A 22,619-nucleotide genomic window follows, 5' to 3' on the forward strand; every position below is an offset into this window, starting at 1 on the left:
CAGGACATTTGGTCTTGGTTGTGCATAATCCCCATGGCTGGGAGCCACATCAGTAATGGGGGCTCCCAGCTGCAGGAGCCTGCTTCTTGCCCAATGCAGGGGGAGCCCAACTCTGGGCTCCCCCTACACTAACAGTAAGATGCAATTGGATCTAATGTGCAATTGCACATTCATCCTTCTTGCCATTCATGTGTGGAACAGCAGGAGGTGTGATTGTGTGGATCGTGCATTAGATCCAGTCATACTTTTTACTGCATGTGTAGAGAAGGCCTCAGCCTTTAAGGATAAGACAATGATGCTAAAAAACTGGATGTATTTATTGATTTTTCAGGAACGGCAGAATAGAATAGCACTCAGGAACTTAAGCTTACTTAGGGTACTTTTACACATGCTTTAATGCATTCTGATTAGAATGCGTCAGAGCAGATTTGATTAATCCACCATCCTGCAGCATCTCATGTATTCAGTGTCCCCACATTTCAAAATGGAGGCAGACGCACTTTAACTAAAACTTGTTGAACAAGCTTTAGTTAAAACACCCCCACCGCCATTTTGAAATTCGGGATGCTGAATAGTATACATGAGATGCTGCAGGTGGTTTAATTAGAACGGCTCCCAAGAGCCACTCTAATTAAAACACCTCTTTCCACCCACCGCTGCGGAGCACATGCACAGGTGCTCTTAGATGCCTAATAGGTGGAGCAGGATCTGGCTCTTGATCTTCTCTTAGTATTAACACTGATATATAAAAAAATGAAACTAAGGCTTCATCAGTCTATAATTTCTTGGAAGCTTTGGGTTTTTGTTTTAACCTAAGTGTTTCAACTGCACCTCTCCTGGACTGTGTTAGAACATCCAGAAGCCAAATGCTAATAAATCCATTTTATTATATAGCATACTTTCACTCTGGCCCTCTGTACCAAAAGAAAGATCTTTTTGGCCAACATTAGCTCAGTTATGTGCTGGTTTATCAATCATGAAGATGCCTCAACTCCAGCCAGGAAAATTTTAACTCAATCATTTATTTTTGTCTTAGAGTTGATCTCCTGCCTTTTGGAGTGTTGAAGGAGTATATCTCTATTTGATTTACATTTTCCTTTCTTTTTCTATCTGTTTGTATTTTTGATATTGTACACAACTGATCATTTACAAAATAGCTTTCAGTCAGCCTCAGAAATTTGTCCTCTCAGCACCATTTACCTATCAGCATATGCTCAGTGAAACCTGTCACCACCAACCCCCACTATACAAACTTGGATGCAGGGGAATTAGAATCTAAATTCTGCCTGATTCAGGCAAGTGGAGTGGAAGATTTCTGTATTCCTTGGAAACATTTTTGTCTTTTGAGCCTGGATGAATAAAGAATTGGAATACAAAATCCATAGAAATCCTCTGGCAAGCACTTGTGTTTTGTTTAATAGAAAGTAAAGGTAGAATATATGTAGACTCACTATAAAAGAAATGTAAACACTACTGCATCACGTTTTTATTAATAATAATGTTGCTATCCAATGACTCCTACTTGTATGTGTAGACCCACTGGGATAAATGGGATTGCTTATGTCACTTTGTGAGATCAGACTCATGTTGACCATTTTAATGTGAATTCTTTTCTTCTTCAAATATATGAAGGCCAAAAAAAAAAAGGGATTTCAGTCACTTTCTCAACACTTTCTAATCTTATGTATTGTAGATATGTACGTGAACAATGTTTATATGGATTGCTTTCTTATTTGTGTTCCCAAAGGTATGAAGTACAAATTCAAGCTTGCACATTGCTGGGATGTGCTTCCAGTGAGTGGGCATCCACACAGACTCTGGAAGCCCCCCCTGAACTGCAGCCTGCCCCTCTCATAGAAGTACAAATGAGCCCTGATGGACTCCAGTCAGTCTGTTCTGTTCTGTGGACAGGCCCACAACAACAGAATGGGAAGATTTTATATTACGAGCTTTACAGAAGACTAGCCACTCATACGCACATAAATTTAGACCTGGTACTTATCTATAATGGGTCTTCAACCTCCTGCAAAGATGTCAGTTTGCTGCCTTACACTGAATATGAATACCAGGTATGAAATGGGATAAGTAAGCAAATGGGTATGTACAGTAATGGTTTGAATTTCAGTACCTAAAGTAATAAGATTTCATATTCATTAAAAAATAGCCTTTTCAAAAAGATTTTCAAATTCGCTCTATATCATTTAAAAGTTGGTTCTACAGAAATAATTAGTGCAAATTTGTTTTAAATAGTTGAGATCTTGGAGATAAGTCTTCCAGGAGTAAATTCGTTCAAGATTCAATTTGCTTAAACATAATCATTCATTCCAGTAACCAGAGTTACTGCACGGTAGCATCACTGAATGGCTTTTTCATGACACGGACTGTGCAGTAGCCCGAGACATTGTGCTTGCTGCCATATGACACTATTGCATAGTAGTGATGGGCCCCTGCGCAGTTGGTGTCTTGTGTAGGTGTGGCCACAGTGTCCTAGGGTATATGAGTTTCTTCGGTCTGTGGTTGTTTTTCGTTAATGTCAGACTCAAACAGTACTGCTTAATATTTCTCCATTAAACAGAACTACTAATAAGCGTGGCCTATATTTGATCTCAAATATATGTATAGACTGAATAGCAATTTATAATTTTCTGAAATTCAGATCATGTTTTTATGTGATACTGGGCACATCTAAACAAGATGTTTACTGTGTGGTTAACTAATTAGTTGCACAGTAAACATCTCAGAGTCTATATGTGCACCCCTATTAGACTAGAGTAAAATAACTTACTCTGCAGCAGGATTGTACTTGTAAATACAAGTAGATATGGGCTGGCTGGGTCATGAAGGTGCTACAGTGTGAGTGTTGCCTACTGGCTAGCCCTGTGCTTAAGGTCCCTTGTGCCCCACACAGCCCCTCCACAGCATGTTGAGCCAGGCGGAGCAGCTCCAGGCTAGCAGGATGACCCCCAGAGCCCCCAGCCAGCCAGGGCTGCTCCAACTCAATCTCATGCTATGCATGAATAAACTGAAGCCTCATTGTTGAACTGTTCTGGGTTTTCTTTCCTTTGCATATGAATGCCCTTTTAACATACCAGCTCCTTTTGCATCTGTGTTCCACAGCCAACACAGTGCTGTTCTTGCTGGATTGGTCTTGTATCAAGTTATTTCTTAGCTACAGGACTGCACAAGCAGTACAATTTATTGAAGGAGTCCCTGACCAGATACTAAGACCTAAAGGAAGAAGACGCTTGATCCTCCTTTTTATGGAGCTTTTGAACACGTTAACAATGCCTTCATGCCTTGTCCAACTGTGCCACTGTGAAGTATACCCAACTTACTTGCTTCACTTTCCATGCACCAGTTCCCCAAAATGAAGTAGCATAACCATCTTAGAGCAGCTCCAAGTATGTGTCCAGAGACTTTCTTCAACTGCCCATCACAGGTGTGCTTAGTGGTAGACGCTCAAGACTCCTTTAAGGCAGTAGAGCTTCCTTCCTAGGATCTCATGCATGTGAAGCAAGAGCAGGTGGATGGAGAATGTTTCATCATGGTGCTCCCTGGCACAGCATAGAAGTAGTCTAGGCAGGTGCACAAGCCCCTAGTGGTTCCAGTTTGTGCAAAGAAAGGATTCTACAGGGGCAATGTCAAAACTAATGGAAACTGAAATGTTGATAGAAAAAATACTGACTGCCAAGTTTTGAAAGAACATTGTTTACAACTTGATTATGATTATTTTTTTTCTCCTGATGCAGACTTAGAGGAGTATTCCTAGGTGACCACAGAATGAAGGATAGAATAGTTTGCATTATTTTTTTTTCTGAGGAAATTGTATGACATCTCTGGGTTTCCTTTTATGGATGATGAGTCTCCAATGACTTGATTTCCCTCAGTTACTAATAATATAGCTTCTTCCTTAAATTTCAGTGAACTTAGTAGGACTAAGGATTCTTTCCAGAATAGAAAACACCACTTAGAGAATGGAAAACTTTTCACACTTAAAATACTTGAGTGACTTATTTTTCAGCAATTCTTTTGTGGCCAAAACTGTTAAACCTTTTCTGGTAATAGCATATGTTAGGGTGAAATATTTGTGTTTCAAGTATTTTTGGGGTAGCGTAAGAGTGATGTATCTGTGATGGTCCAGAAACCATGTGAGAGGCAAGGGGATTTCTAAGGGCGATATATTTTACTGGGCCAACTATGTAGTTGGAATAAAATTAGACAGGCTTTCAAATGCAAGTGTGTGTGGGGATACATGTATGTTTCAGGAGTGGAGGTGGGAGGAAGAAGGAAGAGGAATTACAAGCGGAACAAGCCCTTTTTACTCACTGAAATTCTCCCTCAGCTGAAAAGAGGTAGTTCTGTATTTTTAAGCAAAAAGTCCAAAGCTCTGTTTCTCATGTTACAGGTTAGCTGATTACAGTGTTGCCTATGTTTTTGCAGCCATAAATTTATGAAAATGACATCTCCAGGGATTTTTTTTTCAAATAACTCTGGTTCTACAGTGATTAACCTCACCCACAGTAGTTGGCCATGACTTTCTAAATCTTAGGGATCTGGGCATTTTAAGTTAAGCTTTTATTAGAAATTTGTGGATGTGTGCTGTGTTCTTACTTGCACCAGCCTTTAATTACCTGATATCTCAATCAGTCTAGCTTTCTGATGTTTATTCCTAGCAAAGTCCATTCTGAGTCAAGGTTTTTAATGATTTATTGATGATGTCTGACTTAGGTTGTCTGCCTGTTCTAATTCTTCTACACTAAAATGCTGCATTTGAGGTAGGTAGAAACTATCTGTTGTTTTAGTTCCACTCAGTTTGCTGAACTACACTATTCTGACAGCAACACAAATCTGTTTTGCTCCTTCCCAGCTATCAGCTATATATTTGTTTTCAGTGAGAGGAGGGTGTGTGTGTGTGTGTGTGTGTGAGAGTGTGTGAGAGAGAGAGAGAGAGATTGAAAGTGTTCTTCTTCTGCTGATGTCATTTGTGGCATCCCTCCGGGATCTGTTCTTAGGCCCTTCATTGTTGACAAGTTATATGTTGCCTGTGAGACAAGTTATTCATAAGTATAGGGCTTGGCTTTCGCTATTATGCTGATGAAACCTAGATTTATATTTCACTTAAGCTCAATATTGATTCTGCTGTCTCTGTATTGGAGGCTTGTTTGCTGGACATAAAACTTGAAATGCAACTAAATTTCCTCCAGCTGAATGCAGATAACATCCAAGTGCTGTGACTGGGCCCTTTGCAGCATTTTTAGAAATGTCAGTTATCAAGATTTAGTTTGATGGGTAGAACATTAACATCAAATCTGTGCCCAGAAATTTTGGTATCATTCTTTTCTTGGTATGTTTTAATGGAAACACAAGTAACTGCCTGTCAGCCCAGCAGATTAGAGCAGGTCAAAGGTAACATCTTCAAAATTTCCTAAGAGCCAGATGACAAGGGACCTTCAGGTGCCTTGGTCTGGGGATGGAAGTTACTCACCTGAGGTAGGCACCTGGATACCCTATACAGTGAAAGAAGGAGAGTTAGGCATCTAAGAAAGGCCACTGAGATAGCCAGTGGGAAACACTGAGGAGAGGGGCAAATCTGAAACCCTACCATTTGCCTGAAGACTGGCACTGTACCTGTGCCAAACCAATGTTTCACACCTCCCATGAGAGTGCCCTAACCCCCAAGCTGAGCTTTGCCAGGAGGAGCACCTTTCTGTGAAAACTGAATGACTGCAGCCAACAAAAGCAAGATTCATGGAGTCAGAAGGAGAACAAGAAAGTGAAGGAGCATGATTCTGTAACCTGGTGGAGAAAGCAGTTATCTGGGAGGTGAGACCCTGGTTCTGGTCCCTGCTCTGGGACTGTTTATAGCATTTGTATTACAATTATTCCATGTCAGGAGCAGGGACCAAGTATACCCTGATTCCCAGCAAGGCAAGTTAGCTCACATGAAGCTTTGTGATAGCATACATATAGTTTCTGCAAGCTAAGATACCTCTCCACAATACTATATTGCCCTTTGTAGTTATACCCATGAGGCCAGCTTTTTAACAGTATTTAAGTGCCAGAAGGTATAGATTGGCATGCAATGGGATTTTTCTAAGCAACCTATATTGCTGACTTGCAATGATTTCCTCGGGAGTTGAGTACTTAGGATTGTGAAAATCCTAGGCACCTCTTTGAACACAATGTGTTCAACAATCTGGTCGTTTGAAGATTTGTACTACAGATCTTCAGCTGGTATAAATCAATGTAACTTTGAGGTCTTCAGTAAAGCTCCCCTGATTTACAGCAACCAAGGATCTGGCTAGCCCTGTTTAGTTTCCAGGTGTAGTCTCTGCTTCCTGGGCCCTTTCACTGGAAACAACACACACAGGCCCTTGGGAGTAGACAGTGTAATGTTGCTTTATAACAGCCCATATGGCCAATCTAAAAGCCACAATGATGGGACCGTCCTGTTTTCCTCAGCTGAAGGACAGTCCCTTTGACTAGGGCAGTTAAGAGGCTGAGTTGGCAAAACAAAAATGAAGATTGCATATAATGTAATCTTTTTTCTCCCTACATCAAAATGGACATGGGATTAACTACCTTGGCTAAGCCAAATCAGGTTGAATATCCAGGACAGAAAACAGGGGACTTCTTTTTTTCTTGTGCTCTCCAAGTTAATGTTTCCTTCTGAATTAGGGATGCAGCCCCATGTAAATATTGCCTGGCAGGAAAGGTGATGGAAAGGTGATGTAGCCCTTTCTAGGGGTCTTAACCCCAGGATTTGTAGCTGTACTCTGTGAGGATTGTATGGAGGTGTTTGGAAGTGGGAATATCTGGGACTGCGAAGACCCATGAGCCTGCCCCCTTCACCAGTGCAGGAGGTGAAGCTGTCACATCCATCCCTGACTCAGGACTGGCCAGTTTTACTTACAATCCTTCACTAAGGCTTAGTGAAGGGTTCAGGAAATACAGTTGGAGAGATACCTGCAAAAGTGGTGAAGGGAGTTTCAAGTGCTGCTTTTAAGACAGAAACAGTTTATATTCCCAACATTTGGGGGGTATAATGTTACTAATATGCTGAGCCCTGCTATATAAAATGAAGAGCACTTGATTCTTTTTTGTTGCCTTGAGAAATAAAAGCTATAATTCTTTGTTTGATGACCTGCCTGATAAATTACTGGCTCATCTCTTGTTGGTAGCATTTTAGCTGTTGACAAACAACTAAGTGACTGTTGCAGCTTAAAAGGCAGTGTGGGGGGGGGGGGAGGGGAGGCAGGGGGCGGCAAGGGAAGGAGAAGGCAAAGGAAAGAGATGTTCCTTTCACTGGCCAGAAATGGTTTTTCACTCATTTAAAATAATCTTTATTGTTCATTTACATCTCTTTACTTCCCATCCCTTTACTTCCTACACTTTCACCTAATATTTTTCCTCCTTTCCTTACAAAGCTATGTGACAAAATGTGGAGACATAGCTCTTTCTTTCCTTCTTTTGCTCCCTTGCCCAAGGTCCTCTCTTTTCCTCCTTTAATTTCAATCAAAATGGAAGCTTTTGTTACCAGGTTTTTCCTGTATTCCATGATCCATTTGAATAGGGTATTTGGTATTTCAGCAATATGGTTTCTGATCTCATATTCAATTGGAGTTCAGAAGTGCATGCAAATGGTTAAACAACTGCAACAAAAAGCCAGTGATATAATTCTAAAGGTTTAGTTCTGGTTTTAAGGAAAAATTAGGTCATATTTAATGTCACTGGATGGATCAGTTTACCTCTTCTCTTGATTCATGGGTCTATGGCAGAAATTTAGCTTTTGCACAACAGATCATCTAATTTAGAGGTGAACTGAAGGAGTAATGATTATGGGCCAGATTCTGATCCTAGATAAAATACATTTTAAAAAATGTTTCTTCATTTCAGATACCTCTTTTGGCAATGAGTATGTCCCTTGTGGGGTGTGCACTTAGGAATAAGAGGCATTTTTGCCTCATGCATTTCCACATTTGGAAACCTCCTCCATATGCCACTGCATGTCCATGGCAACATCATCCCAAAGGCAGGCCCACAGGCAAACTGTTTATCAATCAAGAATAGAGTTTTATTCATTAAACTAAATAACAGTATTGTTTCAGATTTATTAGCTTCCCACATTAGCTGTGAACCTGTTAAGGCACAGCTCTGGCAAAACCTTCTTTGGTATATTGAGATTCTGACATATTCAAAAGTCATGACAAGCTATCCTTTAAAAAGACATTAGTGTGAGTACCATGGGAAAATATACTCAAGGGCTGTAGATGAATTGATATGATTTCCTTGATTGTATCTTTTTATTTATGAGGCATAATTTATGAGCACTGAAAAGCAAACTAAAATGAGTGATGACTAACTACAGCCAAAGTAATAAATCAGCAGCAGCGAAAGAAGTGGTGATTTTGATCGAATCTATTGAATTAGCTGTTGCCCTTAGCCATTACAGGTATTGGAAAGACCTTTTAATATCTGCTTATCTCTCTCTTGGGAATATGATAACTATCTCATTATATACCCATAGGAAACAAATTATTAAATTGTCTTGCTTTCAGAGTTATACCTGCTTACATCTCCTATTAATTATCGGTCCAATAGTCCATTATGTGAGATGAGCTTCGGTTGCATGTTCACACCACTGTTTTTAATCCCCAAATTGTTGCTGTCACGATGCTTTTTCACAGTAATGGTTTAGCACCTTATGACTGTTAATGTTTTAATAGTGAAGCTAGATAGTGGGGTTTAGAGGATCAAAGTAGGGTTAACACAAATTTAGAATATGCACCATCACACCAGTTGAAGTCAAAAGAAACACAGCTGAAAATTAGGTGTCTTCAAGGTGTCCAAAATAAAGCACTGAAAAAGTAAGAAGCCCAAATCAGCAGCTGTTTCTGAACACCTTGGCCTAAGCATGAACCTGCTCCTTTCAAATTCAAAGTGTGTGTTAAACATGGATCCTGTAAGAGTAAAGCTTGGATAATGTGTCTTTTCTCTCTATGGAAACCTTGTAGCACATGAGGGTAGGATGGAGGGCAAGAATTCAGAGCAGCTCTGAAAGGGGCCTTTGTATGTAAGTTGACTTACAGGTACTAAATAACCTGTTGCAGAGAAATATTGAGGGGACTTACACTAGAACTCTTAGATCCATATTCATGCAGAATCAGTGGCTGGAAACTGGGTAAAAAGCAGTAACTGTTTAACAGCATCCTGGACGTCTATAGAAGGGATACACTGATGTCCTGTAGTAAGTAGGAGGGTGCTTTCCCCACTTTTTAGATTGTACAGGATTTGAAAATTTCTCCCCTACTGAAAAGATAGCTAAAGGATTTTGCTAGTTCTGTTGTATATACATGAGCACTGTTTATTAAAAGGCATCCCAGACCTCTAGAAACACTCTAGTTAGGTCCTTAACTCTTTAGCAATGGTAAATCAATTTTCCCCACTACTGACTGCTACACTGAAGGATTCATGAGTGCTTAGCATAAGGCAATTTCAGCTTCAATAGTTAGCTTTTGCTAGGCAGAGTTTGTCACAAGCCATATGGACATCTGCATCTGACTTCATCAAGTTAGTTGGGAATATCTATTGCATTGTCAGGTCCGTGCCTTGGGAGGGCCGAGGAGCAGAGTGTTCATCTGTGCTGGTGCTCTTAAATATCTTTGCTTTCTCAAGTTCAGAAACCTCTGTTCTGACAGCAGGGCTTTGGATATTAGGCCCTTGTTTTGGGGTGCTAAGGTCCCTAAAGCCAGGCATACCTGTAAATATGGGTGGATCCAGGATTTTGTAAAGGGGAAGTGTGGGAGTAGCAATTGGTGCTTCAGGAGTGGCTGCACCCCTGCTCCCAACTCTCCCTCCCCATCCCCCGCCCATGGGTGAGCAGACCATGCCTTGGGAGAAGCAGCAGGGACCTTTTGCTTTCAGTTACCAAATCAAGTAAGAATCTCCTCCCACTCTCGGCACCCCCTTCCCTTCCTGTGCTGCTATCCTAGGAGTGGGGGAAGCTCCAAAACTGCTCTTGCCTCATTCCAGCCAGGCTGCGCAGGAAGCCAGGCTCAGTCAGGGACAGCAACAGCCTTGGCAGACAGTGTCAGGTGGATTTCCCCCTTATTGAGCCTACTCCCAGACTGGCAGGAAACAGGTAGGAAGGGGGAGTCCACCTTCCACCACCACTGTCCCTGGTTGAGTGTCTCCTCAGGCAGCCCAGCTGGACTAAAACGGGTGGCTCAAGAGCTCCCTCCACCCCTGGGTTAGATGGGGATAGCAGCATGGGCAAGTGGGGAGGTGGGGAATAGGAGGGGGAGAGATGTGTCACTGAGAATGGAGGGGAAGGAAGAGGGTGACATTCTTACCTGATTTGGGGATTTTAAAAAGTCCCTGGCTGCTGCTCCCATGGTGTGGTCTGAAAAGAAAGAGAGGGGAGGGAGCCAGCTGCACTACTGCATCCGCTCTGGATCCACCCCTGCCTGTAGATCTCTAGCTGTAACTGTTTTAGCAAGTGTCCCTCTAGTGATGGAAGGAAAAGAAAGTTTTTCCAGTCTTTTAAACTACATTCATTATGAGCTGACAAATCAAGACCTGATGCAGATGAGAATATTTAATAGTGCCCTTATTACTGAAGGAAGATTTAAACTGTGAAAAGACCACACACTTGTTAAAAAGGAAGGAGGCTACTAAGGGACAGACTTGTTATAACATGAAGTCTATGATGCCCCCTTTTTAGCCCATCCTATCTTGTAGCATGGGGGACTGTGATGATTGTATAGAACCATAGTCTGGTGCTCTGAGTTCACTTCCAAATTGTATCACAACCTTCTTGAGTGACCTTGGGCAAGTCAGTAGAGTGCTCTGTGCCTAAATTCCCCATCTGTAAAACAAGTTTAATAATAATATCTCACCTCATAAGGGTGCTGTGATATGCTCAAGTTATGCAATAATAGGATGATCCTATAATAACCAATTAAGTGCTCAGATAGAGAGGCCTGTTAACTACCAGTGAGTTCATTTCCCAGGCAGTTCAGGATTGTTTCCATAGCATATTTCCCAGTTTGAAAAGTCCATCTTTTTCTTATGAAGACTTTATAGCCTAATGTGCCTCAATTGTGAAAATTCTCCCTAAATCTTTCCTTCATTTGGTTAATCCTAACTGTGCCCCTCTTACAACACTGAATAACAGTTCCTCAATATCTTTGCTTTTCAAGAATTCATAGATTGCTGTCACAGCCCCCTTTTGTTTCTCATAGCCAAGGTATACCCTCTTTACCTCTTTTCATCTTTCCTCATCAGGCAGTCTATTTAGCACCATCAAAATTTTACATTGCTCTTCTCTGAAGACTTTTAGTTTATCAGTACTTCTCAGGGCAGGTATTATGTGGAAATAAGCACAATGTTCCAAGGCCATGCCACATCTATACTGAGAAACATTTATACTAGTGGGCTCTGAACTGTGTGTCTCTTTACAGACAAACCTAAAGTATATTGGCTGTGCCAATAATTTTGGTTGCAAAATTAGCTTGTGAGAGTCACTGTAGATAATAGAGCATTTTCGGACTACTGTAATGTATAGTAGGGGCAATACTGCCTTCACCCAGCGGGGCCAAAAATGTAGGAAATGAAGAGACTGTTTAAAACTACTTTTCTCCTTCCCCTTTGAGTCCTGTGCAGAGTACAGCTTATCTGAAATAGAGCATCCAGTCCAGCTTCTACAAGTTACTAACAGGATGCACTAGGACATGTTAACAGAGTCCCATTAATCTGAATATGAGTCATGCACCAGAGACATCCTGTTTTTTTATCAGAACAAAAATATCTCTATTGAGTGATGGCAAAAAGCCCACATTTATTAAGTCATACTGTTAGAGGCTGGCTGCAAACTGAGAAAGAAATACTAAAAGGTTAGGAATGAAGGGGCATGTAGCTACAGGGCCCGCCTACAGGGATGCACTCCTCCCTTGGTTGCCAACAGACATGGAACAGAGCTGCAGGGTCCCTGTTGGCTAAAGCCAATGTCACTGCTACATACATAGAGACTCTGGGCTCCCTGGAAGGACTTCAACTGCACTTGATTCCTTGGTAGGGGTAGAGAAATTGGCCCTTTATATCTCATCTATGTCTTGTACATCTGTGCAAAAATTGAGGCTTGAGCTGGTCTTCTGTGCCTGTCTTTGACACATAGATGACTACAGAATACCAGGCCTTCTGACAGCATATGCTGTTTTGAGCTTTCATTTAATTGAAGATGAGGGCTCTTTGGTAGCTGTGCCACTTTCATGAATATAGCGTGAAGAACATAAATACCCTCTTCACAAAACTGCCACTGAATTAGCTGTGACTGCACTCCTTCAGTCAGTCAGCAGTAGATGGTCAAAAGCTGTTTTCTTTGCTGGTCTATGCCCAGTATCGTAACTCTGGACTACCTTTGTTCTTTATGCTAATTTTCCCTGACTAGTCAGTGCTTATTTTTGGCAGCAGCTTTACATTCTATTATCTCATAAGATGAGATGTCATTTTGTTTGCCTGCTGATGGAAATACCTTTCTTCCCCTAGAGGTTCACCTCAGCTACAGTGCTGGGTAAGAGTTAGCCTTTTCCTTTAATTCCTGTTACATTTCCTGTAAACTGAATAACTTTGCTTCCTATCATACTTTGATAACAGAAAATCAGTTTTCTTCTTTAAAACCCATTGTGAAGACCTGAATTTAAAAAATATTATAGTGACCACTTCTGCACAGGTAGGAGGGTAGATTAGGTGACCTAACAGGTTTGTTCCTTTTCCAACATCTGTGGTACCATGATCTCTATCCACATCTGAGGGATAAACTGATTTCAATGCTATCAGTGGGAGTTGTCAATATCCAGGTTCATGAAAGAACTGGGCCTGAATTTCAGAGAGTGGATATATGGGAAACCCCATAGATATTATCACAAGTCAGAGTTTATTCAGTTTGGGCTCATGGAATGAGAGCAATAGCATTTTTTTGCAGCATGTTTATGCCACCCCTTGTGGTTGAGATCTTGCCGAGCTGTCACTTGGAACATAATTTTTGCCAGTTCTTGGTTATGCTGTTTAATTTGGAGGCTGTCATATGACTGTTTGGGGTGATTGCTGCTGCCAGTTTCTACGAGTAGAGGGCTCTAGAGACCCATTTATGAAGAAAACAAGCTTACTTACCTGTAAGTGAAATTCTCTAGTTCTCTGAATATATTGCCTCCAGAGAGCCTCTCTCTCTGACCCTACTTCAAAGTGCTGTCTGGGCAGGTGGCCAGCGAATTGATGAAGAGGTATGAATAACTCCTTCTGGAGATGCTTTGGGAGCCCCCTCCTGGCTTCCTGGAGATAATACACCCTTTGAGGGCTATATGGATTTTGGCAGACTTCTGAGCCACGAACCATGATGTAAGCTTTAATGAGTTGGAGATAATATAGTCAGGGAATTTAAGTTATGTGTACCTTGCTCAATGGGTTTTCTTTTCTCTGTGAAGTGCCTCCACCTACAATGGTTATCTAGTGCCATGGTCATTTTCCCCCTCCTATATGTATGTTCGCAGCTGGCTTTTTAAAGTAAAATATACCTTGTATAAATATATATACACTCAACATGTTTTACCTGGCATTAATCCTTGTAATATGTTCTAATGTTCAGGAATACTAGGTAAAACATGTTTGAAAGGTCCTTGACTTTCTCTTCAGTGTTTTAGTGGGTGCAATAACTTGCAAGTACAAAACTCCTCTCAGTAAGTTAATTAGCATATGCACAATGCTGGGCTAACATGGCTATACTACTTCCAGTTCTTGCTTGAGTAGCTTGATTATCTCTGCCTGACACTGCTGGACCTTTTGTAGATCTGAGCTTTGTTCGTTAATGCTACACACATTTATTCCCATAGCTTAAAATAGAACTCTGGAGCATTGGCTCCAAGTCTGGTTTTAAGTCAATACAGGTGGGTCATTCAGAACCTCATCCTTCTTAAGAACTGTCCTTCTATGCAGAAATATGCCCCTTTAAAATGAACTACAGTTGGCAAATCTCTATAGCAGCAAGGGCTGAAATGAGATAGAGGGTTTGACCTATTGCAGTAAACTGAAAGGAGTTTGGCTTCATGAAGAGTTCACTATAGATATATCACAGATGTCATTGAAACAAAAATACTCTGCACAAACCTTTGGGCTTAGGGTCTCATTTGTAGTGATGAGTAATGTGTCCTTTAATAGCATTATGTACTATAAACAGTGTGAGGAAATAACTTGAATTCCTTAACTTTAACTGCTGCCTATGGTTTTCAGATCACAACATTGAAAATCTCTACTTTCCAGTATGAGCCCTCTTTTGAAATGTCCTAGGCTTCTTTAAACTTGTTGTAAATTCAGAACACTAGTAGAAGTTCTCCAGGGTCAGTTTAGATAGGAAGATGCAAACTTAAAAAAAAGAAGACCTGCCCAGGAGAGATTACATAAGAACATGTTTTACTGTAGTTAGAACTGTTCAACATGAAAGCTTACTAAGGAATACTTATACTAAAAATCACTCAGACAGTCCTCTTGTATTGCCATTTAGATCTATCATTCTGATTGATCACTATGTGGTTGGCTAATATTGAGCCTAATTTAACCCTATACACTCACACATCCATCTATTCTGTCTATTGTACCTGACATGCTACAAATTACTTACTCATGCAAATGATGACCTAAGGCAACCTTTTATGATATTCGTGTTTAATTATACAAATGGTTTTTGATAAATAAGATTATACATCCTTCCATATGTTTATTCACTCCTTGATGAAAGCAAAATTTAATTTTCATGCAGATTTGTTGGAGACTCTGTTTAATAAGTGCTGATTTTTATGTAGTCTGCAGATCAGTCTGTTTTTGGGAAGCTGACAAAATCAGTAGGCACAGTTCGTAGAGACATGTAGTTCTTAATCAGGCCTAATTCAAGCTGTTAAATTTTGAAACCTTAGAGCTGAAGCTACTGTCTTTGTGCTTTGACAATGAAGCAAATGTTCTTGCAAAAGTAAATGAATAAATTAGAGATTCTGACTTAAATAGGACACTCAGAAAAGTGTGGTTATCTTACAAGTTACAGAAAATGTTGCCAATTGATTGATTATATTAATAGAGTTAATAGAGTAATTTCTCCTTACAAATTGCTTAAATAAATAAAGCCCTGTTCCTGTAATTAAATCAGTAAACAGAATCAAAATCCCAATTGGAGCCAGACTAATTTAACTGGGGCTTGGCATAGACACAGGGGTCTATTCAGCACCCAGGAGCTGTCCGTGTCCTGTACATCACTGCTGCCCCCCATGCCAAGTTGCCCTATTATGCCTCTGTGTCTACTTGTGGAGAACAATGGCAGAATTGCAGTCTGGATCAGTACTTTTGGTTGGATAACATCAGAATCTGTATGTTCTGGGACTTGCTGTTGAGCCTTATCCTGGGTATAATTTGGAAGCTCCTTTCTATAGCATATTGCCTGGCAAAAACAAAAAGGCTCAGCCTTGCACAAACCTAATGAAAAAATACTTGCTCTGGATACAGTTTACTTGCCCTCCCTGATGACAATGGTGAAAAATGTTCTTGTTCTTCCACTAATGTATGAGCTTATTTCCTCTCCATGGAGGGTCTAGTGATATGCTGCACAATTGCCTTAAATTATAGCATAGTTTCTTCTTCTTCTAAACAGTCTCACCAAATCAGCACCACCCTGGAATGCTCAGCATTTACCAGGCTCAACCCCTTCAGAAATTGCTCTTTGTTATGTGTTTTTTTGAGGTATGGTCCATAAATTCTGCAGGCCGGGCTCCAAGCAGCTGGTCACGCTGTAGGACAGGCCCTGCCCCACCTGAAGGCCTTCATGCACCTAAGTTCCACACTGTGGCTTCTACCTTAGCTGTGGTAAACATCAGCCCACCTCTTAAACCAAATGGCATAGTTAGTCTCTACCGGCTGTTCTCTAACACCAGAGGCACTGAAGTGGTGGTGAGTATGAACCAAGCAAAATTTATATTTCTAGTTGAACTCTGGATATGTTTAGACTTTTCAATTCTATTCTTCGCTAGCTTTTTGTGTGCTTGTGCATTTCCATGTGCATGCAAGTGTGTGTTTTATTTCTGTTCTGTAATGCTTTCTTCTGGCTGAAAAAGGACTGGCACCGTACTTAGCTAAATCCTGTGCTTTCAAAAGAATTAACTTTGCCTCCAAAACCTTCATTATGTGGTAATATACTGAAAAAAATGTGAGAAGAATCTCAGGCTATGGTGGCCCTTAAAGGGAGCTATCTCTTCAGTTCAGTCTCAATAAACCAGTTGGTTAGGCATGGAGTCTAGTCAGTCAGAAATCACTGAACTCTTAGTTATTATGTTATAATGTTTTAGAATGACTTCTGTTCCCTCGGTTCAGTCTTGAGAGATGGTAACCCAGCAATTCCTACAATGGGAGGTTTCAAGGATTGCTAGCAAGACAGATTTACCTGGTGTGACAGAATTAATACATCATAAGGGTGTCCATCTGTCTCCAGTCATGCAATATGACTTCTTTCCCTAACCTATCCTTGTCACTGCATCCAAAGGCATCAGGGGAAAAATATACTATATCAGGTGTTTGAGGATTTTCTTCTGTATCTGCTCCATTGAGCCTTCTGGTAACCTCCCTGTTATGTAGCTCAACTACAAGTGTTAAAAGTGCTGTGCAGGTTTTTTTATGGCCTGTCATATTGTATGCAGAAGAAGTAATCTAAGTGAGGAGGAAAGCCACACATGCTATCATCAACATTTAAGCAATGTGGGGAGCCAGATGTTTTAAATAGTTACTACTGGGTTAAAAAAAATCCATGTTACCTCATTTGAAATGTATAACAAGCATTAGGAGGCCTGGGATCACACATATCTGTAAAAATGCTTTGTAAAAAAGTCCTTTGTTGCATCCAGGCTGTGGTGGTGCTTAAAGGGTGCCATCGCTTCAGTTCAGTCTCAATAAACCAATTGCTTAGGCAACGTTCAGTGTTTGGAGTCTGTGTTTCTGAAGTCAGGGAATTTGCAAGTTTGGGCTGCTGCAGTCTGGATTTAAAGTACATTTAAGGAACCTAATGATACTGTACAGCACAGAACTACTTGATAAGGATGAAGTTAGTAACAATCCCATCACTCACTTAACCTTTGAGAGCCCTGAACATTGTAGAATTGGTGTTCTTCCATTGCTCATTGTGGGTGTAGGACAGGATTAGGGCTCCCTGTCTTCCTGTTTCCCACAGGTTATTCTTAGACCATATTAAGGGAACTTAAAATATGAGCATCTGCACATTAAAACTTATTAAGACATGCCAACAGCCCTCTGAGCATCTGAAAGTTATGGCACTTCGGGCAAGAGTTCACTTTGGACCATGCTACCCAAATCATGTTAGGGTAACCTGAGTCTGCTCTATGGAGATAACATAAGCAATTTGCAGTCCTCCAGCATTCCAGGATACACTGCTCTAAGTCCCCAACCCCTATCCAAATTAGAGATAGAGTCCTTGTGTCCTGGCTCCTAGCCATGCACCTGTTCACCAGCTCTCTAGTGGCAAGTGTCTAGTGGTTGTGCAAGCAAAACAAAACAAAACAAAAATGGTATAAACCATTGATATGTGAATGCTCACAGCATATACTAACCTTTCTACAGATGAACTGTCTATGTTTCTATGCTCACTGCACCTTTCTTCACTTAACTTCCTACAGATTTAGTGTGGCCTAAGTATAATATGTAAATTCACCATAAAATACTAGTTTTGGAGTGAGTCTCCTGCCTAGATTCACATCTAGGGAGATCTGCTGCCATTCTCTGGGTGTGGCTGAACAGCCAAAGTTGAACTACTACAGTCTTGAGTGTTAGTAGGGCTGCAAAGATGCTTGGTTTCTTCGCTGTGGGCTGTTACAAGGCTGAATCCAGCCATTGACAGAAAATCCCACATAATGTCACCGAGGCAAGAAATCCTCAGTGGTCTGAGGGCAAAGTAGGGAGTGCTGAAGAATACCTCAAGACAGATCAGCAAGCTGGTGTAAAAATGGTACATGCCTATGAGTAAACTAAGATTGATGTTATCAATATTCAGTTAAGGAAGTACCTTAGTGTCAAGTGCTGTACCCTTTGATTACAGATGGGAATCAGAAGCCTTTGGTCACATCCCATTTGTTGTGACCATCTTCCTCAGTAACTATCCACACGGTTTTCTGTCAAAACTTAATGGCATTCATATGTTATGGTAGAATGTGTTGGATTTCTCCTTGTGCAGGGCTCAGGCTCTGAGCTTTTTCGTTCTTTTGCCTTACCACCAACCTTTGGACTCTGCCCATGAACAGTACCGTTTTCCTTGCTTAATTACACCTTATCAATGCAAGGTAGATGTCAACACTGCTTTTTTCTGCACATTGTTTAGTTTCTTTGGCTCTGGAAGCTACCCCTACAATGTGACTACAGCAAAGTAGGGAAAAGACAGTTCCAGAAAGCAGTATGGTTTGTTTTTTCCAGTTATCTACTGCCATAAATGTTACCCAGTTGCTAGCCACTCATGCTTCTTCTGATCTATAGTAGCATTTAGGCCAAAATGTTTCCTTCAGCACTGCCCATTTCTCTCTTCCTGAGGGCTTGAATATTGGCCATAACCCCTCTGTGCCATTTGTTCAATATAGCAGGGTCATTGGTCCTGTAGTAACAAAGATCTCAGTCCCCTTCTTTTACCTATGTGTATCCCTTTGCAGAGGTCTTCCTCTCTATATGAATAGATGATGAAAGATAGGGGTCAGTTCTAGATTCCTTGGATACATCAGATCAAGGATGCTAGAACTCAGAATGTTTAATGAATATGTGCATTGTGCAGTATAAGGTAGTCTGAAGTTCCCTCTTGCGTTTTGCAGTTGTCTGAAGGGACTGCCACCCAGCAAACAATACATGGCCTTAAACCTTTCACTACATACTCTGTTGGTGTAGAGGCCTGCACCTGTTTCAACTGTTGCAGCAAAGGGCCAGTAGCTCAACTGACCACTCAGCCAGCTCCACCTTCAGAACAGCCCCCTCCACATATCCATACTGTAACCTCAAGAATGGCATCTTTCCAGTGGAGTGCACCTCAGTCACCCAATGGCATCATGAAAAGGTAAGAATAATGGTCTGGCTGAGAATTTCAAAAACAGCAGGGTCAATTAGATGTACTATTTCCTTTAATATAATTTTTTGGCCAAATCTGTTAGTGGGCTTTGAGATCAGGCCCTGTCTTGAGTTTTCCTTAATGTATTTGTAAATAATGATGATGATATCCAAAGTAGCATAAGTTCCATTCTGAATATAGAGTCTCAAATCTTAACTGCTGCTTGCTGTTCTCTAGCATTTGTTTTGAGGAGAATATTGCATGAGTAGAGGAGCATTTCATTGCATGTTGGCTGTCACTTTTGATATACTGTTCAGGAAATTGATTCCAGAATCAAGAGCCCTCCACTAAGAACATCCTATTTCTGACTCCCAGCCACTTCCCTAGAGAGGGTAGTAGTGAAAGTCTTTTATTTCAAAGAGACAAAATGGCCAAGGAGTAATTTCTGAAACAGAGAGGATCTAGACCACAAGTGGTCTTGTTGATCAAAGTCAACATTTTCAATTAGGCTTGGAAGTAAATCTGTCAACAACAAGCATCACCTTTTTTGTTTGTTTGTTTTTCCCTTTCCCCCCATACAGCAGGTCTACTCAGGAGGGCCCTAGTCTTATCTCACTGAAGTAACTGGGTGCTTTGCTCTTAAATTCAATGAGCAAAAGATCAAGCTCTAAGCAGGCAGCAGTATTCTGCACTACCTAAGGCTGCTACCTGTAGGTTTTCAGACCTTGGAAATACCTAGTAATATTCTGAATGTTTGAATTGTTGGCAGTAGTATATAACCTGTCCTTACAAGCAGCATCTGTACCAAAGAACTGGAGGGTTGTCAACATAATACCCATCTTCAGAAAGGGCTTCAGGGGTGATCTTGGGAACTACAGACCAGTGAGTCTCACTTCTATTCCTGGCAAGTTGGTAGCATCTATAATAAAGAACAAAATCAGCAGTCACATGGCCAAATATGATCTGCTGGGGGAAGAGTCATTATGATTTTGTAAAAGGGAATCCTGTCTTGTGGAGTCCTTTGAGGATGGTAACAAGCATCCAGTTGATATAATAAATTTGGATTTTCCAACAGCTTCTGACAAGGTCCCTCACCAAGGCTCTTAAAAAAATTAAATTGCTGGAGGATTGAAGGAAAGGTTCTTTCTTGGATTGAAAGCTGTTTAAAAGATAGGAAACAAATGCCTAAATGGTCATTTTTCAGGATGAAGGAAAGCTGAAATTGGGATCCCACAGGGATCTGTTCTGGGCCCAGTTTTGTTCAGAATTTCCATAAATGACCATGGAAAGGGAGTGCCCAGTGAAATCTCAAAGTTTGCAGATAATATTAAATTATTCCAGGTAGTCAAACCCAGGCTCCTGGCAAAAATCTGCAGAAAAAGCTCAGCAAATTAAATGAACAGGCAGAAAAGAACTTCAGTCTTGACAAGTGCAAGATATGCACATGAGGAAAAATAACCTCAACAATACGTACATAATCCTGGGCTCTGAACTAGCTGTTACGACAAAGGAAAGAGACGTTTGAGTCATTATAGATAGTTTCCTAAAAACATTGGCTCATTTCTCAGTGGCCACCAAAAAACTCAATAAAATGCTGGTAATCATTAAGAGAATAGAAAACAAAAGAAAAAACATCACCATGCAGTTATATAAATCCATGGTGTACCCACATCTTAAAAAGAATGTAGTAGAATTAGAAAAGGTACACAAAGGGGCAATAAAGATGATCCAAGATACGGAGTAATAGCCAGTAGCTAGGCCTCCAAAAAACATGGAGAGAGTGTGCTACCTGATTGTTTTGTCAAATAAGACTCATCCAAATGTCAATCTCTTTCTTTCTAGCTACGAGCTCCACATGCACACTTATTGCCCTCCCTACTTAAAGTCAGTGGCAAAGACTTGCAGTTCTGGTCCAACTGAAGTGAAATATAAAGGGAAAGGTCAGAGTGCCAACGTGAGTGACCTTCAGCCTTACACAGCTTACAACCTGAGAGTGGTGTCCTACAATTCTGTGGGCAGCAGTGCTTCAGAATGGATCAGCTTTACTACCAAGAAGGAATGTGAGTATATGGGGACAGTAAGAAATTATCTTTCTAGTATGTGGGACTGTATAGGGTCAGAAAAATCATTAAGCCTATTCCCATCTATTTTAAAGAACTCATTATATCATTCCCACTAGCATCCTTCCTTAACCATCTCCAGTAATTATGCATCAGCCACCTGCTCCAGGGAAGTCAGCTCTGCTGTTTGATTGCTCTTACTGTTCAATACTATTTTTGCACCATCTAGTCTAAACCTTTCCTTTCTCATTTCAAGCTCCTTGTCTTTCTACTTTTTTTAGTCATGAAAGCTCTTCCTTTATTCATAGTTGGACATATTAAGTATGTGGAACGTGTCCCCTTAAAGCAAATCAGACATTTGTACAGGGGGTTGAACTAGATGACCTTTATGGTCCTTTCTAGTGCCATGGTTCCAACCTCATTGAATAAAAATAAATATGCCTGGTCAGAATGTAGGCAAGGCAGAACGGTTGGCACAAAGAAAGGAAAGCAGGACTTTTTGAGGGCACTGTGGTTTTCTTGGAGGGTCTGATCCTGTTGTCCTCATGGGAGTAGCTCTCCAAATGAACATCACAGGAGTTTTGCCTGTGTTACATATGTGGAATTGGACCATTTTATAAAAAAAGAGAAAAATTCCTCATTACTGTATGTTCAAACATTATACACATGAGGCTTACACAGCAAATAAATACACAGACATTATGTATTTAAGTTGATTTTACAATCAAATGTAGATGTTAGTTGATTTTATAATCTAAACTGAATTTGCAGTAGTTTAACATGATCTTTTTCCCCCTGTAAATACAGGGTCATAGCCAAAATAATGGAAAATGGATATAATGGGCAATTTGTCTTGGCAGTACATATGCTGGTTACCTGGCAAAGAATATTCTCTTGGCACACTATAGCCTCAAAATTTACTAAACCACATCTCTGAAAAATCCCTTTTTCCACCACAAGCAAACTTTGTATGGAAGTTATTGAAACCTAAGCCAGCAAATAAGACATTGTACGGTTCTACTAAGGTATTGTAATTAAAGAGCTGGTCTCTTGGGAAGTACTCTATAGTCCTTATGTGGCATAACAATGACACTAAAGACAGAAATAATGCTCTCCTGCTCTAGAAGCAGAAGGTCCTTCCACTGGTCTAAACAACATGTTTATCACAGGTGTGAAAGAGATGTGACCTCAGACTGATGCAGAAGACCCTGTAGAGGTGTAATTGCTCCTTCAAAATTGTGCTTTTATTGGTAGAGCTATTTTTTGTGGGAGGGGAGGAGGTGGTTTACTAAATTCATAGTCTAGCATTACTGCAATGGCCACATCCATATTTAGAACTTTTGATCAGTGAAGTATATACAATCATACCTATTCTTTTATAACACAGTATACATTATTGTTTAGCAGTATAATGACTGTGATGCAGTACTGGTTTG

General features: G+C 40.6%; 1 protein-coding gene across 1 annotated transcript in view; it reads left to right on the forward strand.

Annotated features, from left to right (window-relative positions):
- The window catches only part of USH2A (usherin), a 653,616-nt gene that overhangs the window by 606,214 nt on the left and 24,783 nt on the right, over nucleotides 1-22,619 (forward strand). The window contains exons 63-66 of the mRNA XM_090031530.1: nucleotides 1,748-2,069; nucleotides 15,778-15,984; nucleotides 18,894-19,132; nucleotides 20,966-21,183. Of these exons, the coding sequence (XP_089887656.1) occupies nucleotides 1,748-2,069; nucleotides 15,778-15,984; nucleotides 18,894-19,132; nucleotides 20,966-21,183 (986 nt within the window). The remainder of the gene's footprint in view (nucleotides 1-1,747; nucleotides 2,070-15,777; nucleotides 15,985-18,893; nucleotides 19,133-20,965; nucleotides 21,184-22,619) is intronic.

The sequence above is a fragment of the Crocodylus siamensis genome, chromosome 1 (genome assembly GCF_052110815.1).
Source record: "Crocodylus siamensis isolate JL-2025a chromosome 1, ASM5211081v1, whole genome shotgun sequence".
Lineage (NCBI taxonomy): Eukaryota > Metazoa > Chordata > Crocodylia > Crocodylidae > Crocodylus > Crocodylus siamensis.